The sequence below is a fragment of the Alosa pseudoharengus genome, unplaced genomic scaffold, assembly GCF_046254945.1.
Source record: "Alosa pseudoharengus isolate Yale_2024_CS ecotype anadromous, Long Island Sound unplaced genomic scaffold, YU_APseudo_1.1 YU_APseudo_1.1_scf_8, whole genome shotgun sequence".
NCBI lineage: Eukaryota > Metazoa > Chordata > Actinopteri > Clupeiformes > Clupeidae > Alosa > Alosa pseudoharengus.
Genome location: NW_027468870.1, coordinates 20591877 through 20606876, shown reverse-complemented (window position 1 = coordinate 20606876; position 15000 = coordinate 20591877). Strand labels below are relative to the sequence as shown.

The 15000-nt window shown below is 42.6% G+C and overlaps 1 protein-coding gene across 1 annotated transcript in view; it reads left to right on the top strand.

The window, feature by feature from the left end:
• Nucleotides 1-15000, top strand: part of fat3b (FAT atypical cadherin 3b) — a 57834-nt gene that overhangs the window by 40992 nt on the left and 1842 nt on the right. Inside the window, exons 25-28 of the mRNA XM_076274914.1 lie at nt 5332-6242; nt 7880-7978; nt 10828-10887; nt 14997-15000. The exon at nt 14997-15000 is cut by the window's right edge and continues 35 nt beyond it. Of these exons, the coding sequence (XP_076131029.1) occupies nt 5332-6242; nt 7880-7978; nt 10828-10887; nt 14997-15000 (1074 nt within the window). The remainder of the gene's footprint in view (nt 1-5331; nt 6243-7879; nt 7979-10827; nt 10888-14996) is intronic.

The window sequence follows — 15000 nt, the reverse complement described above, 5'->3', positions numbered from 1 at the left end:
GAAATAACATCTGTGCATTTACTTAAAAGCATGGGCAGCAGGTGGAACTGCAACTCCACAGAGATCATGTCTCAAGCCAGTTAAGGTGTGCATTTGGTTCGAGCACCAACATTGTTCAAGAAGCGGTATAAATCCCTTACCGTCAGTCTCTCCAGCTTTTAGATGTCCCAGATTGCACATAACTTTGTGTACATACCCAGGTAATTCTTTGGCGTTTGCTTCAGCATTTGTAAGCGTCTGCTCTAGCGTTTGCTGTCGTGCCTCTACTATTCACTCCTGCTTTGTACTTAATTAGCCACCTGTCTTGGAGATGCGTCGTTCACGTGACGTTGCAGTCTGAATGCGATGTAAAGAGACTTGATTGACTTCTTCAGCTGATTCCTCTGCTAACCCGTCAGAAAGTGAAATCGCCACCACTGTGTATATATATATTTTTTTTTTACTGGCATGCTTCTTAGTGACAATAATGCAATAAATATGAAGAAAAAACATCATGAGACGCAAATATATAGGCATAAGACATATGCAAATATTATCACATCATACTTTCCCAGATATGGGTAGCCCAGACTGTCCTGAAAAAGGAAGATATAGCATGTTAAAGGGACACCAGGCAACGTTTTCGTGTTAATTAATCATCTTCGTAAGTCGGTATATGGGTAAATGACTCATTATGGGGCGAATGAAGGCTCTCTCGCCCGCCCCTACTGCCTGTAGGAAGAATATCCCACTTGCAAGTTCGGTGTATCCTACCCGCCGACCGAAGCAGGATCAGTTTACAGCACAGAGGCATGCTTACGAAACGCTAGAGATTGTTGCAAACGTGTGTATAATGGCAGAGCCGGCGAAGAAGCAGCGAAAACCCTTGACGGAAGACGCAAAGAAAAGGAAAAGAGCTTCAGACCTAGCGAGGGGAAGTTTCGTAGAGAAAAAGCATCAGGCTTGCCTGGTGTCCCTTTAAGATGCCTATTACAATGACCAAGATAACTATCTTATCTTAGATTAACTAGCTAAACAACACAGGTGACCACTTCTGCTATTTTGACTAGATGTGAGAATAGCCACAGAGGTGACCAAGATACTAGCACAATATTTGTACCATCATAAGGTGGAAAAAGTACTAAAATATTGTACTCAAGTAAAAGTACCAATACTTTGATGAAATATTACTCAAGTACAAGTTAAATTACCCATCTGAAAATGTACTCAAGTAAAAGTAAAAAGAAGTTAATTTAAAATGTACTTTAAGTAAAAGTTACTTAGTTACTTTTTTTGGGGGGGGGGGGGGGTGGCGAAGAAAAAAACAAAAAAAACAATCAAAAAACAATCGGTTTTACCCAGCTCTAGTGGCTGCAGCCAGCAGCTAAAGTAGCCAGGCAGCTTCCGCGCTACATTCTGGGGGCATGTTTGTGAGCCCCCATGTTAATGCCCCACAGAGTGTAGCGCTGCAGCTGCCTGGCTACCTTAGCTGCTGGCTGCTGAAACGGAGATCTACAGTATGTGAAAAATCGCAGTGAACAGTAATCCAGCACAACTGAAAAGCTGCTCACAGGCATCTGAGGCAGGCAGGCCCATGTTGAGTTTCAGAGAGAAACTCTATTTGTAAAGGAGTTCAGCAGATCCAAGGGCCTCGGACTGTGGTAAAACTGGGACTGATTACAGGGCCCCAATGGAGGAGAAGGCCCTTGAAAAGTCTGGAGTATATCTTATTTTACCTGGATATTTTAATTTCCAAATTAAATGTCAAAATGAATGTCAAACGAAATGTAAAGTTTGACTGACTAAATTTTGTATACAAAAAAATAGTGAAGACTGTATAAGGCAGGGGTGTCAAACATCAGGCCCGCCAGCAGGTTTCATACCCCAGATATTTTTGGTAGGAAGGGAAAATTAGAAAAAAAAGAAATTCAGCACAGTACACGGGGGGTCTTCAACAATGAGCAATATTTCTATGATATGACAAATTGATTAAACCTAGCACTACAAACCATCCTCAGCAAGGAATTAGCAGAAAAACTAACATGGAAGTAGGGCATTTCAAGAGAGAAAGAGCAGTATATGACAGCATTATTGTGTACTTGTTTGCTCATAAGTGATATAATCGAACAGCACTCTGATAACCATGCAGAAAAATTAAAATGATAATGACCATGACAATGACAGCCCCCCACGAGGTTTCATTTCAACAAATCCGGCCCACTACCTAATATGAGTTTGACAAGGTCTAAGGTCACTCTCACTCTCCCTTGCTAAAGTGCAAAATGGTTTGGTCCGCCTGCACAACGATTGATAAGGTATCTCATTTTGTTTACATAGTTGAGCATCGCTAGTAGTGGACAGTTAGTTGTTGTGCTGCTGGTACAATGTCTTTCTCCAAGAAAACCCCATGGTGTTAAAATCCCATGGTGTTAAACTGCTTGAATATCTCCGCAATAGAACTGAGGCAACCCACTGAAAGAGCGGAAAATACACCTTCCTCGGTTACACAGGTAATCTGAGGTAGCCCTATGCTACATGCTGATCATTTTAGTGGTTCCGGGCGCAATTTCCCTCCTTCCTTTTGGTTGTCGTTAGTCTTAACTTTTTTTTTTTTTACTCAGTAACGCATGGGATTTGTGATGTAGCGAAGTACAGTACTTCACTCAAAACGTAATCAAGTAAAAATAAAAGTACTCATTTAAAAAACTACTTAAAAAATACAAAATACACAAAAAAACTACTCAATACTCATTATGTTGTCCCACGGTGAGTAATTTTCCCCCATTGCACCGACACTGGATTTGAGGGTTCTCCTACCTGCCAAATCCCAGTTTAATCACTGCACACACACACACACACACACACACATGCATGCACAGAAATTATCACACAATCACACATGCACATTGCACAAAGATAAACAAATACACACTTACACAAACACAAATAAACTCATATGTACACACACACACAAACAAACACACACACACATGCACATGCACACACACACACACACACACACACACACACACACAGACACACACACACACAAACACAAACAGACAAACACACACAGGGTAAATACAGAGTGAGAGAGAGGAAGGGAGGGAGGGCTTTATGACAAATGAGAAACTCTGTGCAGTACACACACCCCGCACTCTTTTCTCCACAGTCTTTCTCCATGTAAACATTTTCAGCACTTCTCACAACAGTATTTGTGCAGTGTAGCGATTCAGTCGTTTAACTTTCAAATAATTTACTTAACAATTCACAGACACACTGTTGAGGAACAAACCTCTCCACTAGAGGGAGCCATTAAACACAGCTGAACTCTGTGAAGTCTGTGTCCCCTGACATGCTTACTGGTAGGTCTGAGGTAGTAGGTCTAGGGTAAAATGAGGCACTGCATACAAGTCACAAAACATGAAACCTGCACTTGAGTGAACCCTCCTCTCCGGTTTCTCTCTGTTCTCAAGTGGACTTATTTTTGATTGACATTCTTCAGGTCCAATCCCTGGGTTTATCTTGTCTTAAGACGCAGGGCTGATGTGGTTAAAAATCTGAGATTTTCTGTGAAGCTTCAGTATCTCAGTAAAGCTGCCAAAGTCGTGGCCATGAGACTGGCTTTAAGATATGCGTTTGAGCATCCAGACAAAACAAATAAATAAATAAATAAATAGATAAATAATCATCTATATCCAAGTCTTACAGATAGAAAATGGAATCAGATTGCGTTTTTCCAGCATCGTCTTATCCGTCAGATTAATTTCCCCGCGGGATGCGTGCCGTTGTTTGAGTTTGGGAAGAATTTTCAAAAGCTTAGGCTCAGGCCCTGACTGAGACTTTTCCCCAAAAACTTGCTTATTACTTTCAAGTCAATGACTTTGAAAGCAATGACAGTACAATGACACATCTGTCTCAGAAGAGTTCCTTTTTGGAACAACAAGCACCAGGGTGAAATCATTAAACACATCACTGCCAATGAAAGCAGACAGCCAGGAATATCAAATACTTTCAGGTTCCCTTTATTTGAACCTTGTGCCATAAAATGAATGAAACCAGGTAATCGTATCCTAATGCCTTTGCAGATGTTGTACAGTACTATTGTATCTCAGAGGAGTAGCTCCGTGTTTGATGTAATGTTTGAATGACGGTGTCATGTTTCCATTATAAGTCATTCCTATGACAGTGGTCATGAAGGCTAATATACAGTATATTATGACCTCAAGGTGAACACATGACTTTCTGGCTTCCACCTGGATGCTGAATCAACCACTTAAAGGTGCAGTCAGTGATTTTAACTAGGGCTGTCAAAATAATTGATTAATTTTGATTAATTAATTTGAGAAAAAATAACTGATTAAAAAAATGAACGCAGATTAATCGATTCTGTATAACCTTTGACCGAGCCATTGTAGTCAGTAACCATTAGACTGTAAAATGAAGGAGAGAGAAGAAAATGTGCTGCCTAGATCATTGATTGGAACATTTACTTTTCAAAAATGGCTTGATGGTGATAAAAATAAAGTGTTGATTAAAATAAAGTCCTCTGCAATGTATGTGACAAAAAAAAATTCTTCCCGAAGCACTTTTGAATTGATTTCCTCAGCATATTAGGTCATATCATAGATTATTATGGCCATTATTAAAATAATAATAAAAGAGTTTTTGAACTTTAATGTCACTAATGCTGATTATTCAACGATTCATTTGAATTTAAATATTTAAAATACTTTCACAGCAAAAATCATATATGCAATTAATTTAGATTAATTAATCACAGAGTATGTAATTAATTAGATAAAAATTTTTAATCGATTGACAGCCCTAATTTTAACTGATCTCAAGCCCATCAAATGTGAGAGAGGTACTGTAGTTATTTGTACTCACATGGGTAAAAGAGGAGCCAGAATTATAATAGGATAACAAGAAAAGACCAGAAGAATAGAAATAAAATAAGGTAACAATACATAAAAGATTAATTCCAAAAATAGAGATTAGGTGCAATAAATAAATTAGCATTTATAAAAACAATAGAGCAGAATAAAAACAGTAAACATGCAATTAACACACGGGACTGCATAGTGCATATCTTGGGTGGCTGGTGAAAACAACACATATTGCTTATCTGTCCTTTCGTCTAAACGTTTCTTTATGCCCGGTGCGCTATGCCCGAAACGTTTGTCCATTTCTGTTTTTCATGGCCTGTAATGCTGTCTCAGCACTTTGACTACAGTTATGTATATATCTCAGTCCCTGAGTGCGGCCCCTACTTTTCTACTACCTGACTGAAGTTGCCTGATGAAAACATACCTCCAAAAGTGGCAAATTGTCTCCTCTCTCCTGTCGCAGGTGTGACGAGGACGTGAACGAGTGCGAGCGTGAGGTGTGTGACAACGGCGGCGCCTGCGTGAACACCGTCGGTGCGTTCTACTGCAACTGCACGGCGGGCTACGAGGGCCAGTTCTGCAGCCTGCTGTCGGCCGAGCTGCCCGATACCGAGGTGAAGCCGCTGACGTACGTGGGGCCCGTGGAGATCATTGGCATCGGAGTGCTGGCGTTCGTCGTGCTCGTCCTGCTCCTGCTGCTGGCCATCTTCCGCAAGCAGATCCTCCGCAAGGACTGGGCACGGGCCGAGGCCGTGGGCATGTCCACCGAGGCCAGCTTCATGCTGCACAAGACGGGCACCGGGGTCGAGGGCATCGAGTTCAAGGCCGTCCGAGTCGCTGGGACCACAGGGGGCGCTGCCGCAGCCGCCACCGTGGGTCACCAGGGTCAACGCTCGGGCGGTCTCTATGGAAACGAAGGCCCGCCGCAGGTCCTGGTGCGACCCACGGGCTACACGACGCCCCATGGGCCCTCGAGCGACGGCCGCATGAGCCCCGACCTGGACAAGACAGAGTCGTCCTCAGCGACGACGAGCGGACTGGCCACACTTTCCTACCCGCCACTGGTCAGCCGTTTCCAGGCTGACGCGGCGGCACCTCATTTCCTGGACGGTGGTGTGGGCCGCAGGGGCGTGGCTGTGTGCAGCGTCGCACCACACCTCCCCGCCATCCTGCCTGGCCACAGTCCTAACCACAAGCCCCCCTGGGAAAGGGACGCGTACGACTACGAGGACGCGGACACCGAGGAGGGGAACGATGAGGACGACGATGACGGGACTGAGGGGACGGAGGAGGAGAGCCAGGAGAGCGGGTCTCTGGAGTGGCAGCACACGCCCTACCGCCCCGACAGCAGAGCCAGCGGAGCCAGACCGCAGGGTAGGACAACCCCTCTCATAACCCCACATAACCTTTCATAATCTCTCATAACCCCACATGACCTCTCATAACCCCACATGACCTTTCATAATCTCTCATAACCCCACATAATCCCACATGACCTCTCATAACCCCACATAACCTCTCATAATCTCTCATAACCCCACATGACCTCTCATAACCCCACATGACCCCACATAACCTCTCATAATCTCTCATAATCTCACATAGCCCCACACAACCCCACATGACCCCACATAACCTCTCATAATCTCTCATAATCTCACATAGCCCCACACAACCCAACGTAACCTCTCATAACCTCTCATAACCCCACACAACCCCACATAACCTCTCATCTCATAATCTCTCATGATATATCACTACCCCACATAACCTCTCATAAATCCACATAATCTCTCATAACCCCACACAACCCCACATAACCTCTCATCTCATAATCTCTCATGATATATCACTACCCCACATAACCTCTCATAAACCCACACAATCTCCCGTAACTCCACATAACCTCACATAGCCTCTCGTAACTCCTCATAAAGGGCAGGATAGGACATCACTACTAAAGGGCAGGGGCAGGGCAATGTCAGGAAGAACAGTCACAGAGAGAGAAAGTACACCCTTAGGAATATAATGTTCCCCAGAAACAAATAAAGAACGCCCTTAGAAATAGAATTTATTCACTATGTGTTAGTTGTGGAATGACCAAGTATTATATTTGAATTATTTCCCAGTCTGCAGTTGAAAAAGATGAATAAAACGAAAAACATTTGGAAATCATCCAGCATGGGAAATGTCTCTTCCAGAGTTATTTGATCAATCTTGTGGCTTGTAACTTTATAACCCTTTTGGTTAGGTCAAGGGAAGGACAATGAATGATTGTCTGAGTTCCATTTAGAACAGTTTGGGGACCTGTGAATTGTACTACAGCATGGGAGATAATTGTTAAAAAACCGCCATCTGCTATTGTGCATAGAGGAATAAATAGGCCAACAGGAACAATTTTTCTCCCCATAAAATATTCATCACAGGAACTTCTGTGCAGGTAAGTGAAAAACACTTCAAGACTAATGCTCATCTGGCAGCCTGTCTCTCTGGCGTGTTGGATACAGACAGTGAAAGCCTTATCATGATTACACCTCAGCCGAGCCAAAAGACTGTATAGCATCTGGCAAAAGACTGTATAGCATCTGGCAATCACAGCCCATTAATGCTACAACCCAATCATGCTCTTTTCACAGAGATATTTCTCCTCCATATTAACCTTTTATTTATTCAGTAGTTGTTTATTGTCATCAACAGTGGTGGTATGTACCAAAGGTTATTTGCTGTGAAGTGAAAATTGAGTGTATAGAGTTTATTTGTATGTACTATTTATAATATACTGTATAAATAGTAACATAGAAAAAATATGTTTTATATCACCTACAGTACCTTTTGCACGTTGAACAGCATTATGCCATTTTAACATAAGAAATATAAAAGTAGAAATATATATGCAAATGCTTTACCACAGATTTATCACAAAAGTATTGTACACGACAAGTGTGATTGCTGTATGTTTGTTTTAAAGATTGTATCCAAATCTGCTCTGTATGGCGCTTATTCTCTTGCAGATGTGTCTAACTTGGTGGAGGAGGTGACATGTTTCTCAGATAACAATTCCGAGGCGCGTTCGCTTCGTTCGTTCCAGTCGGACTCCTGCGATGATAACGGTAGGGTGCTTACACATGCACGCACGCACACACACACACACACACATACACACGTCGCCCAAACTCTCTTTGTGCTTCTGCCTCTCATTCTGTGTGCATCATTAGACTGTGGTGGCAGCTTCTCTCCCTCCTTTTGTTCTCGTTTTTGAGCATCTCTCAGGCAGACAATCCTCTCAGAATTTCATATCATGGCTGCCTCAGAAATAAAACACAGTATTACATTTAACACCTCCAGGAAGAGTTGACGGTTTTAATTCAGAATTTACAATCAGCATACCCAGGCCCTTAACGTGCCTTTTCTCCAGCGGGGGCTGAGATTTGAAGATTTGAAAAAAAAATAATAATATGTAACAGCTTCTAAAATTTTCAGGAAATGTATTAGCACAGAAATGCTTTAAACCCTACATACCTCCATTGGGAAGTCTAATGTTATGATTCACTGAAACTGCTTGAGTCTGGGGCCAAAACTGTCAAATGACACCCTGGGTTGATTGACCAGGAGATGTCACTCTAGAAAAGGCAATAACCACAACCCCTTTGAAAACCTCTCAGTGTTTCCGCAAGCCATGCACTGCCTTGAACTAATCTACAGTGTTTTGCTCCCCGACTGATATGGATGCAGTTTGTACATAATTGTGGCACAGTGATTAGTATGCAAGTTTTTAATTTAAATAGTAGATAATTAAAGAAAAAGAAAAACTTCTGCAGACAGACTCAGAGAGTTAGTCCACTTTGTATTATGTAAACTTCTAAGGCCTTTTCTTACTCTGTCCAAGCATAGCACCATTGTACAAAGGACCACATTGGACAATCCTCTACATCCTTTAGTCCTCGCATCCACACCCACATACACAGAGCCAGTGTGGATGCACCAGCAATTTCGTCTCTCAGCATTTAATTTCATGCCCTCATGCCTTTAAAACTCTTCAAAATGTGTTTTAGTTTCCCCTTCCTGTTTGGCTGCTGTTTTAGCCCCCTGTTTCTGCACTGCCTTTTATCAATGGGCACAGAGCATTAGAGGAGGAAACTCTCTTAGTGGAAAACCCTCTGAAAAAGTCTGCAGTGCCAGCCAACATCAGGAAGACCAGAGCAAGAGCTCTCTCCCAGAGGGCAAGCTTAAAAAGCCAGAGAAAAGAAGAAAAAAGAAGAGAGGGAGAAAGAAGCAGAAGGCCAGAGAGAGAGAGAGAGAGAGAGAGAGAGAGAGAGAGAGAGAGAGAGAGAGAGAGAGAGAGAGAGAGAGAGAGAGAGAGAGAGAGAGAGAGAGAGAGACGGACGGACGGACGGGAGAGAGATGGAGGGAGAGAATGAGAGAGAGAGAGAAAGGGAGAGAGATGGAGGGAGAGAATGAGAAAGAAAGGGAGAGAGACGGAGGGAGAGAGAGAGAGAGAGAGAGAGAGAGAGAGAGACGGACGGACGGACGGGAGAGAGATGGAGGGAGAGAATGAGAGAGAGAGAGAAAGGGAGAGAGATGGAGGGAGAGAATGAGAAAGAAAGGGAGAGAGACGGAGGGAGAGAGAGAAGAGGAAAGAGAGAATTAGAGAGAAAGAGACAGAGAGGGGAGAGAGAGATGAAAGAACATATTCCCGGCTTCAGTCCGCACATAACAGTTGAACTCAGAATTTGTGTTAACTTCTGCATTCACGCCACGTATGAAAGCTCAAAATTAAATCGATGCAACGCTACCCATTTCCCAAATTCATTCCATGTATAAGAGTTGGACTTAAATCAGTGGGTAACACTACACAAAGTACAGTAAGCTATAGGCAGTCCCTTTGGGGCCTAGAGAGAGTGAGAAAAACATAATCTAACATTCTGCAGCATTTCCAGTGCATAATCATTATTCAGAAAGTGCTCCAGTTACCTGCTCTCAATATACGGCTCTTCTGTGGAGCGACTATCCATTCCAGCAAGTGGAGAGAGCTTTAATGCACTTCCAAAGGTTTGCACATATGTTAAGTGCCGCAGGGTTGTAGTCAATCACCACTACAGCTTGATGCAGTTTTGCCAGGCTGTACGTAAGAAGGTCATGAAGACTACTTGTATATCCCCCTCAGTGTTCAAATGTAACTGTAAATCCAATATGCTGCGTCGTAGCCTCTGGTGCCTGACAGAGGTTGTAGCCAGAGTGGATGCATTCCAGATGATTCATGGGTAAATAAACAGAGCCACATGCATAAGTAGAAACTCACATAAACAAAATGTATATGCAAGCACATTCAATGCAAACACGTAGAGTTGTTCCTATAGTAGTCATACACAGAGCCGATAGACATAAATACAAACAAATAAACACCTCACAAACACAGCACTCAAACAAACACCACTCACAGACACAATACACACACACAGACATAAACACACACACAGACAGACAGACACACACGCACACACAGCATTGTTTCAACACTAGTTATACAGTGTTGCTGCTGTATAATTTTGCTGTGTGGAGTTAATTAAGGGTATTTAAAAGTTATCATCTCCAGCCGTCAACATGAGTCGGATTAGCGAAGTCTCGTCGTGGCTCTGCTCTGCCCCAAAGTGCCCACTGGAAAGACTGCCCCAGTCAGAGCCATAATTGCTTTCCGTCCTCGGCTCAGGCGAGGGAGACTACAAGCCTCTTAAGACGCTCCCGCGTCCACACTTATCTGCCTCCTCAGAAGGACCTGAGATGCACGCCTTAATCCAAATGAAGCAACAACTCCATTTATACTGTGCTCGTATAGCCTATTTTTTGATTAGATCAGCAGAATCCAAGTACAGTATGTGGACTGTGTAAAGTGCACAGGCCTTTTAGCCTGCCCTGTGCTTTGTTCAGTTCATGTAATCACCCTTCTCTTTCATTCTGCAAGCTTCCATTGTAACGGTCATTCGACTGGTCAATGACACAGTGGACACCATTGAGAACGAAGGTACTCAAGCACATCTTAACGCACTGTTATTTTGTGAGGTTAATAAATTATTCACTTTGATCATTTATGGCATGGGTTTATTTTAAAGTCTGCTTTTGAACCAGTAATTACTGATTAGTACATGGTTAATAATATGTTATCATAAAAACTACCAAAATATACTGTGTTTAAATGAATATTTTTGTTAATTATTAAGCAAATAATCTTGCAAAGTAGTTCAAAAGTTTCTCGGTATGTTTCTAAGATCAATTTTTAAAAGATTAAAAATACAAGCTTTACTACATGATTGATGCAAAAACAATAGGTGGGGCTCTTAAAAGTTTCAGTTCAATTGATGTATTTTGCTTCTTTGAGGTAAAAGTTTTCAGCCAAGGACACAAAATGCAAATAAGCCAGTCGGCACTTTGCAAGATAAACTTTGTCATTGATCCTGTACAGTCACAAAATGTGCTATCCAAATACCTGCTTGTATTTTTTACCCATAGCACTAACAGCATATTGTCACTTAAGCATGTGCATATAATAGTCTTAACATTAACTGTAATTCATAGTAGTTACCGGTACTGAACATATGTTGCTGTATCGAAGCTGCTCAGCCACATTCGAAATCCAGAACCATGTGGCCTGTAAGTGATTTAACACCACATTTTTTAGCACATAAACACTATCTTTATAGCAGGAATCAGGATTCTTTATTGCAGGAATCTATTTTGAGTGCCTGCACCAGGTCACTTGCATTAGTGCCGTGAATTACAGAGACACTTTGGAAAGAGGGCAGTAGCCCTCACCAAACCCATAGAGTCACTTAGAAACATGCTCTGGGGTTTATCATGGCAACGACATAGTTTCCCACTCCTTTCGTTGATCAGCTTTGGTGTACTGTTTTGAGGAGAGGTCATTAGAACAGGCACTGTTTGGGATGCAGAGAAATGGCAGTAATTAGCGCAGGCTAAACCATTAATGTCAGAGAGCCCTGACTTTAAGATAAACAGTGCTGATAATCAACAAGCTTACATGAGGTCCAGCACACAGGCTAATGAGATGGCGGCACTGGGTTGCAACCTTGATGGCCTGTCCATTAGGCTCCAGGCAGTAAATTGGCACATTATTAATGTTTGTCATCGTAAAGGTTCCTGACCAGCTGAACACCGCTGTGACCCGAGATGTTCTAAAACGACATCTCGGCCTATGACAATGGCAGTCGGTAAGTTTCCATGGCAACTAACGAGAAAAAACACGTTATTGTACATTTTGCTCAGCAATCCGTGATGAGCAACCCAGATGGTTCAAGTCATTGACCTGACCACATGTTTTTGTACATAAATGATGTTTTCTAAACAAAGTTCGGGAGGAGCCCTTAGGGATGATTGACAGCAATTAACTCACCTGTCTTCCGCCGCCAGGGTATTTAAGCCGGCCTCCTTATCCATACGTCACACGCCGAGGCGCTCACAAAATTATCCCTCCTCCTCCCCTTACTCCTCCATTTCACTGATAGCCCAGTTACGCATCCTCCTTACATTGGGGGGTGCAAGCGGCCATCGCTCTATCGCGATCTCTGCTTCAGGCATTCCATGACCACGGCCAGCTACCATGCCAAACACGCGCTTAGCTTAATCACTCAGTATAGCAATCATGCCGACGGGCGAACTAGTGAACTGTACAGTAGGAATTATAATGGTTAATCCATTTTAGTCCATCCATTCATCCATTTTTGTTTCAGCATGATCTCAGAAGCCAATCGTTTTGCAATTTTGGCATCTGTTTTACCTGCTCCAAGTTCATTCTTGTCACTAGAGGTTAATGATGCTACAGAAACTCTGCTCTACACTGGCATTCTGTCTGCACACAATGTGTCCTCTTTCCAATAGACTCACTCATTCTCAAACCCGTCACCCACAGCTAACTAGCAGTATCTGTTAAGTACTGTTTTTTACTGTCATGTCTCTTCTCAAACTGCCGGCACCAGCTGCTTCACTGTTCACAAATGACTTTGTAACATTTTTCACTGAAAAAGAAGATTAATGCCCAGTTCAATGAGCCTTTAAAAAAAAGACATTACCTTGTGTAGACACGGTAACATCGATAGATTCTTTCTCTTCTCTTAATAAGAAAGACGTTTCTATATTTCTTAAACAAAGTCTTCCAACAACATGCCCCCTTTGGATTCCATTCTGTCCCCTCCTCTGCAATCCCATAAACACTCACTATAAGCTGGCGCATGTTTGGAGAAGTGCCTTTTTTTTTCAAACAAACAAGGGTCACACTTTTGCTCAAGAAAAGTACACCCTATTAAGATGATGTAAAGAACTATGTCTCCTGTCTCCCTTCTTCCGTTGTCAAAGGTTCTAAAAGAAAGTGGTGTTCAAGAAGGCTTCTCAGTACAAGCTACTAGACCCTAAGTAGTCTGGTTTCAAGAGCCGTAATTTTACCTGAACTGTTCTTTTATCTGTGACTGAAGCATTAAAAGTACCTAGAGCCTCTGCTGAGTCATCACTTTGCCTTTGACACAGTGAATTTGAAACGTGACATTCTCCTATCTCTATTATCTGAGCTAGGGGTTTCCGGGAAAGTCTCTAAGGACGTTCAGTCAGTGTGTCTTGACAAGGACAGGTATCAAGGCTTTGTGACCTCCCCATAGGTCGATCAGGCAAGCCTGATGCTTTTTCTCTACGAAACTTCCCCTCGCTCGGTCTGAAGCTCTTTTCCTTTTCTTTGCGTCTTCCGTCAAGGGTTTTCGCTGCTTCTTTGCCGGCTCTGCCATTATACACACGTTTGCAACAATCGCTAGCGTTTCGTTAGCCTGCCTCTGTGCTGTAAACTGATCCTGCTTCGGTCGGCGGGTAGGATATACCGAACTTGCAAGTGGGATATTCTTCCTACAGGCAGTAGGGGCGGGCGAGAGAGCCTTCATTCGCCCCGTAATGAGTCATATAACCATATACCGACTTACGAAGATGATTAATTAACACGAAAACGTTGCCTGGTGTCCCTTTAATTCCATGAACCCATCCCTTCGTCCTCTCTCGCCCACTGCGGTCCTCTGACGAGCATCTGCTATGTTGGCCTTCCATCAACGCTAACAGCTACGCTACACCAGATGCACAATTGAAGCGTTCCCATACACGGAGTGTGAAGGTAGTTTTAGAAGACTGGTCTGGTATTCGAATGTACGTGCCGCTATTACGTCTGGTGTAAGCCAGTACTATTGATTCTAGTGGAGGCTAATTATTGCAGTGCTTGATGCTTCAGTGGCGAGCCTGTAAAAGGTCACTGTGAAGACTCTTTTCTTCTCCTCATTGGTGGAATCATTTACCGACTGCTCTTCATTCTCGCAATAGTTTGGGGATTTTCAGAAAGAGTTGTGCTTTGTATGTTATTGTTATTATTCTGTTACATTTTATTTAAACTATTACTAAAATGAGTATGTTTTTATTAGGCTATATGACTTTATTTTAATATTAATGTAATGTTAATTGATGTCATTGTAAGTCACTGTTGACAAATGCGTCAACTGAGCACTATAAATATAGACATAAAGGCATAAAATATGGTCCTTCTGGCCCAGTGCAATCCATTAAACTTGGAATTAAATAATACTCCCATTTGTATAGAAACTATATCTTTGGAACAAAGCAGACTTTAAAATAAAGTGTTGCCAAGTATTTATCTTAGAATTTAATTGTTATTATACATAAATCTAAAATATATTGAAACAAATCTGAAGATTATTCAGACAAAATAAAAGCTCCTAATTCACAAACCCAATTAAAAGCTCATAAGCATCATAAATATATTCCTTGTAAGTTGTCATTCATCCTTTATCCCATCTTTAGAACACACAGGCCTGACTCACATGATGTCATTCATTCAGTTCTTGACATGACATCAGCGTGGGGCATGATGAATGCTTGGATGAGATACAACCTCCTTCTTCGCTGCTTAATCCACCCTACTGTCTGTGTGTGTGTGTGTGTGTGTCCACTCCCCATAATCCCCTGTCCTGCCTGCCCACTCGCACTAGTAAATCCCTCTGCGCTTGCATGCGTGCCACCGGATCTCTGTACGTTACCTGTGCCTGACTGTGTGTGTGTGTGCTCTGTCCGTAGTGGC